At 43.5% G+C, this 15,809-nt stretch overlaps 1 protein-coding gene across 1 annotated transcript; it reads right to left on the bottom strand.

The window, feature by feature from the left end:
* Positions 1 to 14,327: 14,327 nt before the first annotated feature.
* On the bottom strand, positions 14,328 to 15,725 carry LOC110717185 (glucan endo-1,3-beta-glucosidase-like). Its single transcript, XM_021895830.1, has 2 exons — positions 15,532 to 15,725; positions 14,328 to 15,387 (listed from the first exon to the last, which is right to left on the bottom strand). The coding sequence occupies exons 1-2, from the start codon at positions 15,614 to 15,616 to the stop codon at positions 14,441 to 14,443; spliced, it is 1,032 nt and encodes a 343-aa protein (XP_021751522.1). The 5' UTR covers positions 15,617 to 15,725; the 3' UTR covers positions 14,328 to 14,440.
* Positions 15,726 to 15,809: the final 84 nt, after the last annotated feature.

Genomic DNA, 15,809 nt, shown 5'->3' with positions numbered 1-15,809 from the left:
TCACAGATACGTCCTCCACGGACCACTTAAGACACGCCACGTGTCCACCCATGCCAAATGGGACAACCGGCCATCAAGGCCCATTTCAGTCTAGAGGCCCGATCAGCCCTAGGTTTACCTTAAACCTAGAGAGTTGCACGCTTCCCAAGGCTATAAATACTCGATTAATCCTCATTAATCACAGAACCGAATAATTAAGAGATCAAGCAGAGAAGAACAGACTTATTAACAACCGGCTAATCTCGCTAACAACGCAGATTACCAACACTAAGCACTCTCACCTAGAGAGATCTGATTACTTTAATTTCTGTATTGATTACTCCTTAATCAGGTACTAACTTGACCGTTGGAGGCGGAGCTCTCAGGAGTCTCCGTTATTTTGCAGGTACAGGCGTCCGGTTCCAGTCTCGGAATTGTAACTCTCCCGCAGGACATCAGAAAACCCCGAAACATTTGGCGCCGTCTGTGGGGAGAGTACTTCAGAGATGGCATCCAAGTCTGTACCGATTCCAGAGGAGAGGCGTCCCCTAGACGACCCTCAAGTTCAGTCGGACCATGATACCGAAAGTGAATTTGAAGTTGAAACTCATACAGCTCCAGACGGGACCCTAAGGGCCCGCCGTACCCGTCATACTGAAATAAGGGAACGGGAGTATCTTCAAACAGGAAGCGAGCCAGCAGGCGCACCGCTTGCTCGGCAACAGCCGACTGATGGGTCTGCTCCCATCACAAGGAACGAACTCATGACCTTCATGAGGGGCTTCAAGGGAGAGATCCAAGAGTTGATCAACAAAAAACCGCCTGCTTCAGTCAAAGAGCAGTCGGCCAAAAAACCTTCCACTTCACTGAAGAGGAAGCCAGTTCAAGGGCGAGAGGCGACTCCCCATCCTAAATCTAAGAAGCGGGAGCCGTCTGCTCTTGATTTCACAAAACTCCGTTATCCTACGGGAAATAGAAAACCGGTTCGTCATATTCAGGCGGACGGGTCAAAGAAAACGTTCACAGATGCTCGGCACCTGCTAGAGCAGAAGAAGAGTGACCGATTATCAGAGTCGGCTTCTACTTCAAATTTTCAGGACAGTTTGCGAAATGCCTCGATGAGGCCAACTCAGTCGTACCATGAGAGTCAGTCAGGCGGCACCTCCCGTCAGTCCGGCTTTCATAGTGCGCAGGCGGTACCAAATTTGCCATTTGTGCCGCAACAACAATATTTTATGCAGCCACCTCCATTTGGTGGACCTGTAGCAAAAAAACGTCCAACCTATGGACTGGCAGCTACGGCTGCTTAGACTTGGTGAACAGCCGTCGGCCTTCTCCAAGGAAATTACTGAAGCCGCTCAGCCGGCCAAAGTAAAAAATGTTTTAGTAGGCGCCTATGATGGCACTACTAACCCGGAAGACCATCTGATGGCATTCACCAACCTGATGTACCTTCAAGGGTTGGATGATCCCACTTGGTGCAAGTGTTTCCCAGCGACTCTCAAGGGAATTGCACAGCAATGGTTCGGCAACCTGCCGACGGGTTGTGTAAACAGCTTCAGGACGCTTGCTTACTTATTTGCCTCCAACTTCGCAATGAACATCCCTGCGAAGAAAACGACCCTTGATTTGGGAACAATTCAGCAGGGTGAAAAGGAGGGGCTTCGTTCCTACATCAGGCGGTTCAACCTGATGAGAATACAGATTCAAGGGTTACCGGATGAGGTAGCTTATACTGACTTTTTTAGAGGTCTCAAAGACGGGTCTACCTTCAAATTTGATTTAGTTCGAAAAAGGGTGGCGACTCTTCAAGAGGCCTTGATTGAAGCAGAAGCCTATATACAGGCGACTGATCTGTGTACGATGAAACAGTCGGACGGGAAGAGGTTCGACAATAGAGAAGGACGACAGAAACAGTCGTCCAACAAAGATGAAAAAAGAAAAGGGGTCTGGGCGGCTGATTCCTCTAAACAGCCGGCCCAGAAAAAGAAAAAAGAATTCAAACCATACTCCCCAAAGTATGTGTTTAACAAGGATAACCAGTTTATCCTAAAAGAAATAAAGGGACGACTCTCAATTGAGAAGCCGCTCCCCATGAAGGGTTCTGCGAGCAACCGGAACCAAGACAAAATCTGCGCTTATCATGATGACATTGGTCATCACACCAATGACTGCATCAGTCTCATGCGGTACCTAGACCGCTTGGCTGATCAAGGTGATCTTGACACTTATGTCAAGAAATCTACGGGGAATACTGCCTCAAAAAAGCAGTCGGCCAAAAAGAATCAACAGGCCGACAGTTCCGATACAGATGATGCAGTCGTCTACACCATTGCAGGCGGCTTCTCAGGAGGCGGCCCCACTATTAGGGGCAACAAAGATAATATAAGGCGGTTAGATGTAAATTCCGTTCACCAAGAACGACCGTCCAAATATACATTTCCTGAGATTGTCATCACTGAAGAGGATCTAGGAGGAATAAGGGGGCCGCATGACGACCCTCTCGTTATTGAATGTAAAGTGGCCAACCAGAGAGTTGGTCGAATCCTCATAGATACCGGGAGCTCTTCAGATCTCATCAGCAGCAAATGTCTGTCAAAACTGAAATATCAGACGGACTGCATACATCCGGCCTCCCACCCTTTAATAGGGTTTGGAGGAGGAGTCGTCCACCCACTGGGACGAGTAGATCTACCCATCCGCCTGGGCGAAAAAGGGGAAGGACGACACATGGTAGTCCGGTTCCTAGTGGTAGAGGAACTCTCTGCCTACAACATGATTCTGGGTCGACCAACCCTGAATAATTCCAAGGCTGTTATAATCCCGTCACTTATGCTGCTTAAGTTTGAAAGGGACAATGGAACAGTCGGCTCCCTAAGGGGAGATCAGAGGATGGCCCGAGAGTGCTATCTCTCGGATGTCAAGCCCACTGTTATGGCCACTGGGTCAAGTGGAGAAAAAACAGACCTTGACAATGTCAAGGAAAGTGCGCCTGTTCAAGAAACAGGCGACAAAAAGAGAAAGGCACCCCAGACTGAGTCCGCAAAAAAAGCAAGAAAATAGCAATCATTGGCAGAGGACCGGCCGGATGAGTTCCGCCCTCAGCCGGCTGGTGAGCATGCGGACCTGATATTAGACGACTCCCATCCTGACCGAACAGTCAAAGTAGGGACGACTGCTCTGAGAAACCTTGGTGACGACTTTCACAACCTGTTGAAAGAATACAAGGACATCTTTGCATTTGAAGTCCATGAAATGCCAGGCATTAGTCCTGATCTGGCAGTACACAAACTCGCTGTGGATCCGAAAAAGAAGCCGGTACGGCAAAAGAAGCGGAACCATGGCGAAGAAAGAAGTCAGGCGGCAGCCGCCGAAGTCAAAAAATTACTTGATGCAGGGTTCATTCGGCAATGTTACTTCCCAGATTGGGTTGCAAATGTGGTGCTTGTGAAAAAGCCGAATGGCACCTGGCGAATGTGTGTAGACTACACAGACTTGAACAAGGCGTGCCCCAAAGACAGTTACCCACTGCCTAAAATTGATAACCTGGTCGACTCAACAGCCGGCCATGCCTTGATGAGCTTTATGGACGCCTATTCTGGTTTTCATCAAATTCCTTTGTGGAAGAAAGATCAGGAGAAGACGGCCTTCGTCACTGATCAGGGATTATACTGTTACACGGATTTGGAGTTGAGTCTGGGAAATTTCTCGGATTCCTTATCAACCAGAGAGGAATAGAGGCGAACCCTGAGAAGGTACAGGCGGTCATTGACATGCAGTCGCCTCGTACTGTCCGAGAGGTTCAGAAGTTAACAGGTTGTCTGGCGGCCTTGGGAAGATTCCTAAGCCGATCAGGCGACAAATGCTTATACTTTTTCCAGGCAATTAAGAAGAAGGCAAGGTTTGAATGGGGGCCGGATGCTGAGGCCGCCTTCCAGAAATTAAAGGTTCACTTGCATTCCTTGCCGAGGCTGGTTAGCCCTTTGCCCAAAGAAAATCTCTACATGTACCTGGCCGTCTCTGATCATGCGTTAAGCGCGGTGCTCCTTGCTGAAAGGGACGGCTGTCAACTCCCAGTCTACTTTGTCAGTCACGTACTGAAAAATGCCGAGTTGAGGTATCCCCTAGTGGAGAAATTTGGTCTTGCACTCTTCATGGCTGTTAAAAAATTGAAGCCCTACTTTCTGGCACATGCAGTCGTCGTGTATACCGACCAACCGATCAAGCGGCCCCTTACCACCATGGAGTCCTCCGGACGAATGATCAAATGGGCCATAGAAATGCAGAGTCTCGAAGTTACTTTCGAGCCTAGAAAAGCAGTGAAGGGGCAAGCCTTTGCTGACTTTATTGTAGAGATGACTCGTCCTCCTGACTCTCAAGTTCCAGACCAAGTCTGGAAGATATATGTGGACGGAAGCTCTACTTCAAACGGTTGTGGAGCAGGCGTCGTATGCCAATCTCCAGAGGGCGACAGGTTCGAGTATGCTCTACGCTTCAGTTTCCAGGCTTCAAACAATGAGGCAGAATATGAAGCTTTACTAGCCGGGATCCGCATGTGTAAGGCGGCAGGGGCAAGGAAAATAGACGCCTGTTCTGATTCACAACTGATAGTGAGTCAGTACAATGGCGAATACGAAGCAACACATCCGGCCATGATCAAGTACTTACAGGCGGTCCGACAAGCAGTCGGCTCCCTTGAGGATTTCCATCTGATCCAAGTGCCGAGATCAGAAAACAACCAGGCAGATGCACTTTCGAAATTAGCATCATCCGCCTCCTCCGATACTCCTCGAACTGTGTTTTGGGAAGTAATGGAGAAGAGAAGCATCGAGGAAAATCCTATTGGAATTCTAGACAGAAGCTCAACCTGGATGGATTCAATCAGGGCATATCTGACAAACGGTACACTGCCGGATGATCCTCAACAGGCGGCAGCACTGAAAAAACGAGCCTCCTGTTTTGAAATGATACAGGGAGAACTTCACAAGAGGGGGCACCTTCAACCCTTCTTAAAGTGTGTTACTCCTGAAAAGGGACGAGAGATACTAGATGATCTTCACTCTGGTTTCTGCGCTTCCCATATAGGTGGTAGGATGCTTGCTCAAAGGGCAAGACGGCAGGGCTACTTTTGGCCTACTCTGGAAGCAGATGCAATGGAGATGGTGAAAAAATGTGACAAGTGCCAAAGGTTTGGCAAATTAATTCACCGTCCGGCTACTGACCTCACTACCATTCACAGCCCCCTACCGTTTGCTAAGTGGGGCATGGACATTCTGGGTCCATATACGCCTGCTACAGGCGGCAGAAGGTATATACTTGTTGCCGTTGACTACTTCACTAAATGGGTAGAGGCAGAGGCTGTAAAGGGAATCAAGACGAAAGATGTAATTTCATTCATTTGGAAAAACGTCATCACTCGGTTCGGGGTTCCCATGTCTATGGTTTTTGATAATGGTCCCCAATTTGAGACGCCTGTTCTCAAAAGCTGGTTGGGAGACCAAGGAATTGCACACTACTTTGCATCTGTCGGTCGTCCACAAGCAAACGGCCAGGTAGAAGCCTTTAATAAAATCATCTCAGACGGTCTTAAGAAAAAGATCGAACGAGCAGGCGGCCTATGGGCAGATGAACTACCACATGTTCTTTGGGCCATTAGGACGACTGAAAAAGGGGCGACTGGAGAAACTCCCTTCCTCCTAACTTATGGTGCAGAAGCTGTTCTTCCAATAGAACACTACGAGCCGACTCTTCGAGTAATGCTATATGACGAAGAGGCAAACTGGGAAGCTATGCGCCTGGCATTAGACTCACTTCCTGAAAAGAGGGGCAATGCTGTTTTGCGTCATGAGATCTATCGCCTGAGAATGACTAGATCATACAACAAAAAAGTACACAGGCGTCCACTCAAAGTAGGGGACTTTGTACTTAGAAAAATGGAAGCAGTTGGTAGGGCTAATGAGTCTGGCAAACTAACTCCCAACTGGGAAGGACCCTACCGAATCTATGAGGAAGTCAGGGACGGTACCTACCGTCTGGAAACACCAGACGGACAACCGTTGCCTCGAACCTGGAATGTAGATAACCTTAAAAAATATTTTTTCTGAATGATGTAAAGTAAAGAGCTACTTAATAAAGTTTGCATTTACTATTCATTTTTGTATCACGAGAGGCATGCCGTCTGTTCCTTTACAGTCGGCTACTCTCCATTGAGTTTCACTCTATCTTTAGAGGGGCATGCCGTCTGTTCCTTTACAGTCGGCTACTCTCCATCGAGTATTTTACTCACAATACTTAGCTAAAAAGATTAGGGCCTGGCCGAACCTGTAACTAACAGGCGGCTACCCTTCTTTTACTTAGCACCTACGTTCACCAAGAACTTACCAAGGCCACTGGCCGAATGATCAGACCAGGCGCCTAGTCAACTGATCCAACTTTTAAAAACTAATCCGACCTGTCCCAACATTATAGCAGGCGTCCGGCGGCATCCATTAGGATGAAATTCGTCGCAGAGAGCAGCTCCCTTTTGGGTGGAACATTGTTCTATAAACTAATTACACGGCACCTATACGACTGACCCCAAGGGCAACCACGTAGCCGTTTTTGAGACAAGGATAACTCTATCACTAACCAAACCAGTGGAAGCAGTTGACATCTGAGTCAGATGACCGCCTGTATTACTTGGGATAAATGCAGGGGGTACCTATTGAGTTAATAGCCAACAAACATTGGCGAATCAAGGGGTCTAGCCGGCCTACGCCGCCTGGTACCTCTACTTCTCAAACAAAAGTGACGGCAACTGAGTAACTCCAAAGTTAACTCATAGTCACTCCTTCAAATTTGGTATGGAACCTAAAAGGTTTGAGTCGTCCGCCTGTTTTAAACAAACAAGGGCACTCGAACCCCTATTCCTACTGGATAACCTATTGAGTTAATAGCCAACAAACATTGGTGAATCAAGGGGTCAAGCCGGCCTACGCCGCCTGATACCTTTACTACTCAATAAAGATTGTGACAAAGACTAAATAACTCCTATGTTAACTTAATAGTCACTCAAACTTGGTATGGAGCCTAAAAGGTATGAGTCGTCCACTTGTTTTTAAACAAAGGCTCTCAACCAATACTCTTGCTAGGTTAACAAATAACGAGTTAAAAGCCAACATTGGCAATAAAGGGAAACAACCGGTACCCGCCGCTTGTTTTCCTACTTAATTCCTTGGCTACTAGGTAATTCTATTTACTTGGTCAAATTGAATAAAGAGTTCGAATACCGATTGATTAAATGGCCGACTGATCATCTATCCTGGAAACAGACAACCAGTCGTCCAGGGGCATAGGCGGCATACTTACTATTTGTACCTGTCTTAACGTTCGGCCATACACAACAGTCGGTCTAGTGAGCAAATTTCAAATACTTAGACAAATTTAAACAAAGACAGAAAATTTGATTAAAAATAAGCCGGCCACAAAAGACCGGCAGAATATTCAAAACCCCGGCCCCCTGGCCGGGTAATTACAAAGCAAACGGCACGCAGGCCGTGAAAAGAAAAAAAAAAAAAAAAAAATACTTAAAGCTTAAGAAGGGGGCAGTTCAGTATCAGCAGCAGCCGCCTGGTCAGCACTCTTCTTGCTGGACTCGGCCTTAGCTGCACCATCTTTTGATGCCTTACCCCCAAGTGGCACAAGCGCCACAACCGGCTCTTCCTCCTCCAACGCAACGTCCAACGCCTCTTCTTCAGCAGCCGCCAGGATCTGTTGATTATATATTTCCGAACACTGGCGGTACGTTCTTTCCCATGAGGCAAAGTCGGCACTTGGGAACAGTCGTTCCCAGGTCATGCGTTGGATTTGGGCGGAGTCTTCCACCATCTCTCGGACGAGCTCTTGTTTCTCTTGCTCGGCCTTGTCCGAGAGCTCTTGGGTAAGACTCTTCTCCTGGCTCACCAGGCGTTCTTTTACGTTAGCCAAAGATTTCTCCATGGCTTCGTAAGAGTGCATTTTTTGGCGAAGGGGTTTTAGCTCGGCTTTAAGATTGGTGACGGTCCCCTCCAGCTCGTCAACCTTCTTTTGGGCCGTCTCTAGCTGAGCCCGAACAGCGGCGGTCGCCTGCGCCTGATAATAAAGAAGATCAAGGGTCAGTACTTCATTTTGGGCAATTTGAAACATTGCCTTATCACAGCTGGAGGCGGCCATAGCCTTTGCGGCCTTTACCTCTTTGTTTTTCCGATCAATCGGCTTGCGAAGGCTGTTGACTCGGAGCAGGGCCTAAGTACAAAGAAAAACAGGCGTCAGTTTTCAATCAAAAGAGTTAACAGGCGTCCTGGAACTCAAAAGCTCAAAAAGGTGCTAAGTATACCTCAGCTAGGATCCCCGAAATTCCATCGAGGTCAAGGGTGCCGGCACCCTTGACCGCCTCCCTGTCAGATGGAGGAACTACTTTAACCATTGACTTGGCTACCTCAACCAAGTCAAGTCCCTGGGGGCCGGCTGCATTAAGCGAAAGAAAAAAAACAAGTTAGATCTAATCAAGAAGGAATCAAGGGTGAGTTTTTTAAACAAGCAAGTGTCCATACATCTAGGCGGCCCCGCCTGGGTTTTTGAAGAAGTGGCCGGCTGCTTCTCAGCCGCCACTGTTTTCCTGGAAGACCCAGGAGAGCTTGCAACAGTCGTCCTCCAGGCCTTGGGGTCCGGCTGTTGCGAGGAAGAAGCCCTTGGAGTGCCAGACTGAAAACAAAAAGAGTTAGTATATGCATAATACAACTAAAAGGAGAAGAGTTTTCAAAGCTTACCAAGGGTGCCTCCTTGCTGGGGGAGTCGGCATACGACTGCTTCATTAGCGAGACCCGCAGCATGGCCGCCGCAGTCTTAGATGCTGTTATTTTACTCATGGCGTCGGCTGAAAGAAATAAACAGCAAAGTTAGTAAAAATCCCAAGTAAACAAGGCGTGAAAAAACAGAGTATTCGTCAGGCCGGCTACCTCTAGAGCACCGACTGCCGAGGCCACAGGCGGCCAAGAAGTACTCGTCATAGAGCCACTTGAAGCTCGGGACGCAATTTAGGGGTACTTGCTCTCGTACCCCTGAAGTAGAGTTCACCCTAGTCTCTACTTTGAAGAGTCCTTTGTCTAGGATCTCTTTTTTAGCCTTTGGGGGAACAGGCGGCATGCTGCGGCCGCCTGCGAGAAGAGGCGGATCCCTGTTCCACTTGTTAAAACGTTTGTTCAGCTCCGTGTCTGAAATCTCGATAATAAGGAAGGTGTTCCGCCAATCCTTCCATTTGTTTGCCTTACCTCTCGTCATGAGGTAACCCCTATGGCTTGTTAATTGATACCAGCCGGTACCTCCTGACTTAGGGGTCCGGCTGAGATAGTTCATGTGGGCGAAAGCCTCAAAACTTGGCTCCACCCCGTTCAGTTCGCACCCGGCCACATAGCCGAGTACGTTTACCCAAGAGTTGGGGGCTAACTGCCATAACCCCAGATCATACCCATCTAAAATCCGCTGAACAGCCGGATGTAATGGGAAGCGCAGTCCAGCTTTGATGGCCGCCACATAGCAGCCAAAGCAGCCGTCACCATAGCTGGTACCAGCCGGCCAGACGACAGTATCTTCTGGATCCGGCACAAACAGTAAATACTCCGGGCCCATTTTGTGGTTAGCAATAAAGCTCGCCACATTGTCTCGCATGGTTGCAATCCGGCCCCGGGGCACCCTGCAGTAGTAGGGGGCGTTTTCCTCTCTGTAAGAGGCGGACGGCTCTGCCCAATTATCCCCCTTCTCCACTGCATGAGAACTTCTCGCCTCTTGTAGGCGGCTATGTTTTTCTTCTGAGCCAGAAGAACTATGGTCAGAAGAGCTGGATTCGGACTCGTCCCCTGACGAGTCCGAAGAGGACGACTCCTCCCCTCTCCTAGAGGGGCCCGCCTCCTCTCCCTTAGAAGGAGCAGAAGGAAAATTAGACATGTCCACGGTTAGATGGGAAGGGAACACCTTGGTCCCTCTCTCAGAACTGTCAGCTTGACAGTCGCCTCGTTCTACATCTGGCGCCTGGTCAGATGTTTCACTAAGGAGCACCCTTTGGGAGGAGCCGTCTGAGTTTGATATCATAGCAGTCTTTTTTGTTCTGGCCATCACGTTCTGCATAGACACAGATTCAGTCGGACTTTGTATAAAGGGCAAAGATGGGTCCAGAAAAGGGCAGGCGGCACTCCTAGTCCTAGATTCAGCCGTCCCCGGTGACCGGCTGATCACTAACTTAGGGCGTGTCGTGTGCTTCCATGGTGCCATTTCAAAAAATAAAAAGAAAATTAAGAGTAAGAGAACTGAGTCACCTGAACGGGTGACGGTTGATGAAGTCCTGGAAGTTCGGGTCAGTCGGCTTGTCAGAACAGGCGGTAGGCAGAAAAAGTCCGAAAATGTCAGAGCAAGTTCAGGGGTCCGAATGTTCTCGCAAAAGTTCTCAAATGTGAAAATGACCGAAGTCAGCACTTCCTTTTATAGGCAAAATGAGAAGGCGAATGGTCGCTTCCAAATTCAAAAATTGGGCGGGAAAATCTCTCGGCCGTCTGCAAGGTGACACCTGTAACGGGCCGTCGCTTGTCACCGTGCGACACCTGTCACAGGCGACACGTGACCAGTCGCGTGCCACCTGTGAGGGGCAAATGATTAGGGGATTTTTATCCACCAATCACCGTCTGACAAGTGGACCAACCAGGTTCCGCCACGTGTCCTTCACGAAGGCCAACAGGAGCTTGCCACGTGTCAATCACAGATACGTCCTCCACGGACCACTTAAGACACGCCACGTGTCCACCCATGCCAAATGGGACAACCGGCCATCAAGGCCCATTTCAGTCTAGAGGCCCGATCAGCCCTAGGTTTACCTTAAACCTAGAGAGTTGCACGCTTCCCAAGGCTATAAATACTCGATTAATCCTCATTAATCACAGAACCGAATAATTAAGAGATCAAGCAGAGAAGAACAGACTTATTAACAACCGGCTAATCTCGCTAACAACGCAGATTACCAACACTAAGCACTCTCACCTAGAGAGATCTGATTACTTTAATTTCTGTATTGATTACTCCTTAATCAGGTACTAACTTGACCGTTGGAGGCGGAGCTCTCAGGAGTCTCCGTTATTTTGCAGGTACAGGCGTCCGGTTCCAGTCTCGGAATTGTAACTCTCCCGCAGGACATCAGAAAACCCCGAAACAGTAGTAATTTACAAAGTAGTATTAACCTGCGATAGTAATTGACAAATTTTCTGCTTTCTTATATAGAGCAAAAGCAGTAGGTTGGAGTTTCTTTGATTTATTAATTATTATACTTAACTTTTACTTTTAATTACTGTTAAATTTTGTCAATGTTATATATATGCCAAAGGCCTAAAGCTATAGGTCCCAAAGAAACTTACAATAATGCATGAAAATGAAGTTGTGACAAAATTATCAAGCAAGAGGCTAGATAATTGATGAAAATGTATGATATGATGGTCTACGAGACTACAACTCGACCTATTCAATTATTTTGACTAAGGGAAATTCCCTGTTTCTCATGGTGAGAAACGAAATTTGTTTTTCATGAGGGTATTTTCGTAAATAAATCAACAAATTTTTCATTATTGTATTAATATATGGAGTGTGGAGTACAAATTATAACATTCTATCCGATCCGTCTGAGTAATTGAAACATTAAGCTATATGTACAATGTTTAAGGATAACTGAGATAATTATTCCGTAACAAAATTAGTCGTGTGATTGCCTAATTGGGATTGATGAAAGACAAGAACAATAAATATGGATGATACAGAAAAGGTAGCGCTATTGCAGTTAATCCAAATAATTAGAAACTAATTAAAGACGATAATGTGTAGTTATGATTCTCGAAAATTTATGGACTAGATGGAGGCAAAGGTTTTGCATTCATAGTACAATCCAAATCTTCGAATTTAAAATCAAATTATTGACTATTTCATAACAACACTACATATACAATTGCCTTTTACATTAATTTAGTAACCAAATTATAGGCTGAGGTTGTCATACTTAGGCTGTTCATTAACAGGATTAAAAGTAGGGACATGATGTCCCTATCAATAAGAATGTCGCCAATGGTATTGAAAATTCTATAGTGGTCATATGTATTGTATTTTGTTTTGTGATGAGTTAATTGATAGACATATTTTTAATTTTATAGAAAGAAATTGTACGAATGTGATAGAAACTTGTTAGATATTTTAGTATATTAACAAAAGAAACTTTGAGCAAAGGAATACAGAGGTCTAACATTATAAAATAAAGAAAAGTAAACATAGTTGAAAATTCTTTAGTGGTCATTTGTATTGTGATTTGTGATGAGTTGATTGCTAGATACATTTTTAATTTGTTTGTTTCCCTAGTTAACCAATAAAAATGTAGGAATATAATAGAAAATTGTTAGATATTTTAGTATGTTAACAAAAGAAACTTTGAGAAAAGGTATACAGAGGGTCTAACATTATAAAATAAAGAAAAGTAAACATAATTACGAATCTATACTAACAATACTCTACAACAATATAAAGTACATTATGTGCACATTATACTTATATTTCTTCTGGTTTCAAAAAAAATACTTATATTTCTTATGATGTAATGTGTATTGGTGAATACTCACAATGATCAATGTTTAGTAAGTATATTTCAATAATCTAAAAGGTTATATGTTCATCAATCTAATTTACTCCAACTAGCTAGATAATTAGGGTTTGGAAAACTAGCTAGCTTTATATAGGTCCGATCTCCGATTTTAAAAAAATAAATTGGTTTTAATAATTCCAACTTGCATGTTGACGAGACAATAATTGTACTGATGTGGAGCCTAGCCTACCCTAATCAACGTACTGATCAGGATGACCGCAGGACAGTACAAACTCGACAAAGAGCTTGCCTTGGCCTTATGTCTTGACTTTTGAGGAGTTGACTGACTTAGCTTATTGGCCAGCAAGAAGCAACTTGGCATATGTTGATGTACTATGTATGCAATTGACGTTTCTAATATTGACATACATTATAATGGGACTCGGATGTTTCTCCCTTACCCAAAATGCTATGCCCACCATTACTTCATTTATAGTAATTTACATCTATATAATTAATAATTGCTTAACTTAGTTAGAATTACATGATTATATGTTGTGATACTTTTTAAAGTTGCATTGTTGAATATGGATACTTTTTCAAAAATAATAATTGACATTTTGATTATTTTTTTTTTTACTATGAATTGATGTACTACTCCCTCCGTCCCAGAAAGAACGACCCATTTGGCCAAAACTTTGTCCCAAAAAGAATGACCCATTTGCATTAAAACACCACCAATTTGCAACAATATTTGTGCAAAATTAGCTTCTCCATATAAAAATTTCATTTTCCACGTTATTTTATTACTTTCTCTCTCTATTTTTTTACAAACCCCATGTAAATTTATCTTTCCAATATACTTTTACTTGTTTTTACTTAACTTCCTTAATACCCGCGTAATCAACCCAAATGGGTCGTTCTTTTTGGGATGGAGGGAGTAATAACTTTGGCTTTGTAAGTAGTAATGTATGAAATTTAAAAAACAATAAATATTATGTAAAAATGTTTTTAGATAATTAATGTAAAGTATAACAGTGATCTTGGATCGGACTCTAACGACTGCTTTGGAAATTGAATTTATAATAAACCCTCTATTTTTTGATTTTTTTGAATTAGTAAAAGCAAAAGAGAGAGAAAAAAAAAACAGAGAAAGTAAACGCGATTATCATACATTATAGTAGAAATCGAATTGCAACTTTATATATGATATGTGTGTCAAATTTGACTGTTTAACTAACAATGAAGCAAAGGGAGTATTATAATTTGACTTTTAATGATGTTACACAGTTTAAATATGCTAGAATCATAGAATGACTCTATACTAGGATCGATAAAGAGAAATAAAGTAATAAACCAACTAAAATCTTATCCTGGATTATATTGTAGCTAGGATCGATATGCAAGTATTGGCCATTTATTGTAAACACATAATTATTGGGGAAATTTATAAGAAAGTCCCGTTTGATGCTCAATCAATCAACCATAGATTAATCAAACATTTCAAATATTATGGAATATTGGGTTAATAAGTAATAGCTACGTGAAATTATTCTAATTAAAATAAAATTTTCTTGGAATTTCGATTATTTATTATTAACCTTCGAGAACATTAACATTTTAATGGTTTAAGAGATTAAAGATGCTATCTAATAGGGTCTAAATGTTGTCGAAAATTGAATTGGTTCAACACATATATGTTAGGAATGACAACATAAATAGAAAACTCTTACATAAATAGAAAACTTAACCGTTTTATTCCAAGTAACTGAAAAATCTATTGTAGTACAAATAATTGAAAAACATGAAGTTGAAATGATGAGGAAACAAAAACTTAAATTATCAACTGAAATTAAGTTGGCCATATTTAGGAACCTTAGTAGGGGTAAACAGGCCAAAATTGCGCTCAGTATTTGGCCCAGGCTTCTTATCCTCATCAAACATTGCAAACAAATAAGTCTCAATTGTCTGCCCTGGTTTTAAGGGAGTCCCTTGCTTCACATGATTGATCAAATTCCTATAATATGTTCCTGCGTTGCTCACCGTGGCAGCATCTCCCCCGGCTGATGGCCATCCGGTTTCAGACACCACAATCGCCGTGTTAGGTGCACCCACCTTTGCTAGAGCCGCATACACTGAGTCCACCATTGCATCAAACATGTTTTGGTATTTTTTCCCATTATTTGGATCGGTCACAACAGTCCCACTGGATGTGAATAATGCATAGTTAAGACTAATACTTTGCTCATTACTAATGTAGGCAAAGTAAGTGTAGATGTTAACCAACAAAGGTGATCCATTACTTGTTAAAAATTTGATTATTGGGGTAATGTATGCCGTGTTATTAAATTGACCATTTGATGGCGGATATGAGTTTATGATTAGGCTAGTATCAATTGATGTAGAAACCATAATTTTGTTTTCTAATTGTTTGGATTTTAATGCAATGAGAACATTTTGCATAGCGGGTAAGACTGATGAGGCTGTCATATCGGAGGGATGAATCTCATTCCCTACAACAACGTATTTGACCGTCGATGCAAAGGGCACAACGTTAGTGTTGATCCATTGCATTGCCGCTGATTGATCAGATGCAAGGGACTGAACGTCTTCGTTAGGGACGTCTAGCATGAGTTTAATGCCCGAGCCTTGTAGGACTTGGAGAGATGCTAAATCGGGACTATAGAGCCTCATAGCCCCTATGCCATTAGATTTATACAGGTTCACCACGTCTTTCTTGGTAGGTAAGTTGTCTCCGATCATTCCATTACATACTCCAATTTGTGCCTCTACATTAAATTGTCATTAGAAATTAGTACGTACATAGTAACACACGTATTCTATATTAGTAAAATATGTGTTTATGTGACTTTAAACAATAATTAATATGAATTCGAATTGAAGCAAAGAAGTTGAGATAGAGCAAGAGATACCTGTAAAATGAAGGCAAAGAGATAAAAATGCCACAATGAACAGAGTAGTAGCAACAACAACGGGAGGATTATTTGGGATACTCATCAGAAAATAGCGAAAAGAAAGTAATAATGAAATATATATATATTTGCTTGAATCAATTCTTCTAGAAATGAAGTTTAACTTAAAAGTATTAATTACTTTGATAATACTCAATATGTGTCTTTATATAGAGGCAATAGCAGTGAAAGAGCACAAAAATACAATTACGAGGTCAACTACCAAGTTAAGTACTCAA

The sequence above is a fragment of the Chenopodium quinoa genome, unplaced genomic scaffold, assembly GCF_001683475.1.
Source record: "Chenopodium quinoa cultivar QQ74 unplaced genomic scaffold, ASM168347v1, whole genome shotgun sequence".
NCBI lineage: Eukaryota > Viridiplantae > Streptophyta > Magnoliopsida > Caryophyllales > Amaranthaceae > Chenopodium > Chenopodium quinoa.
The sequence above is the reverse complement of the archived record's forward strand: the minus strand, read 5'-3'. Positions and strand labels throughout refer to the sequence as shown.

Excerpts from the sequence above, each read along its gene's own strand:
- LOC110717185 (XM_021895830.1), bottom strand. The coding sequence starts at position 15,616 with ATGAGTATCCCAAATAATCCTCCCGTTGTTGTTGCTACTACTCTGTTC. Across the intron at positions 15,388-15,531 it reads TCTTTGCCTTCATTTTACAG|AGGCACAAATTGGAGTATGT; the intron begins GTATCTCTTGCT and ends AATTTAATGTAG.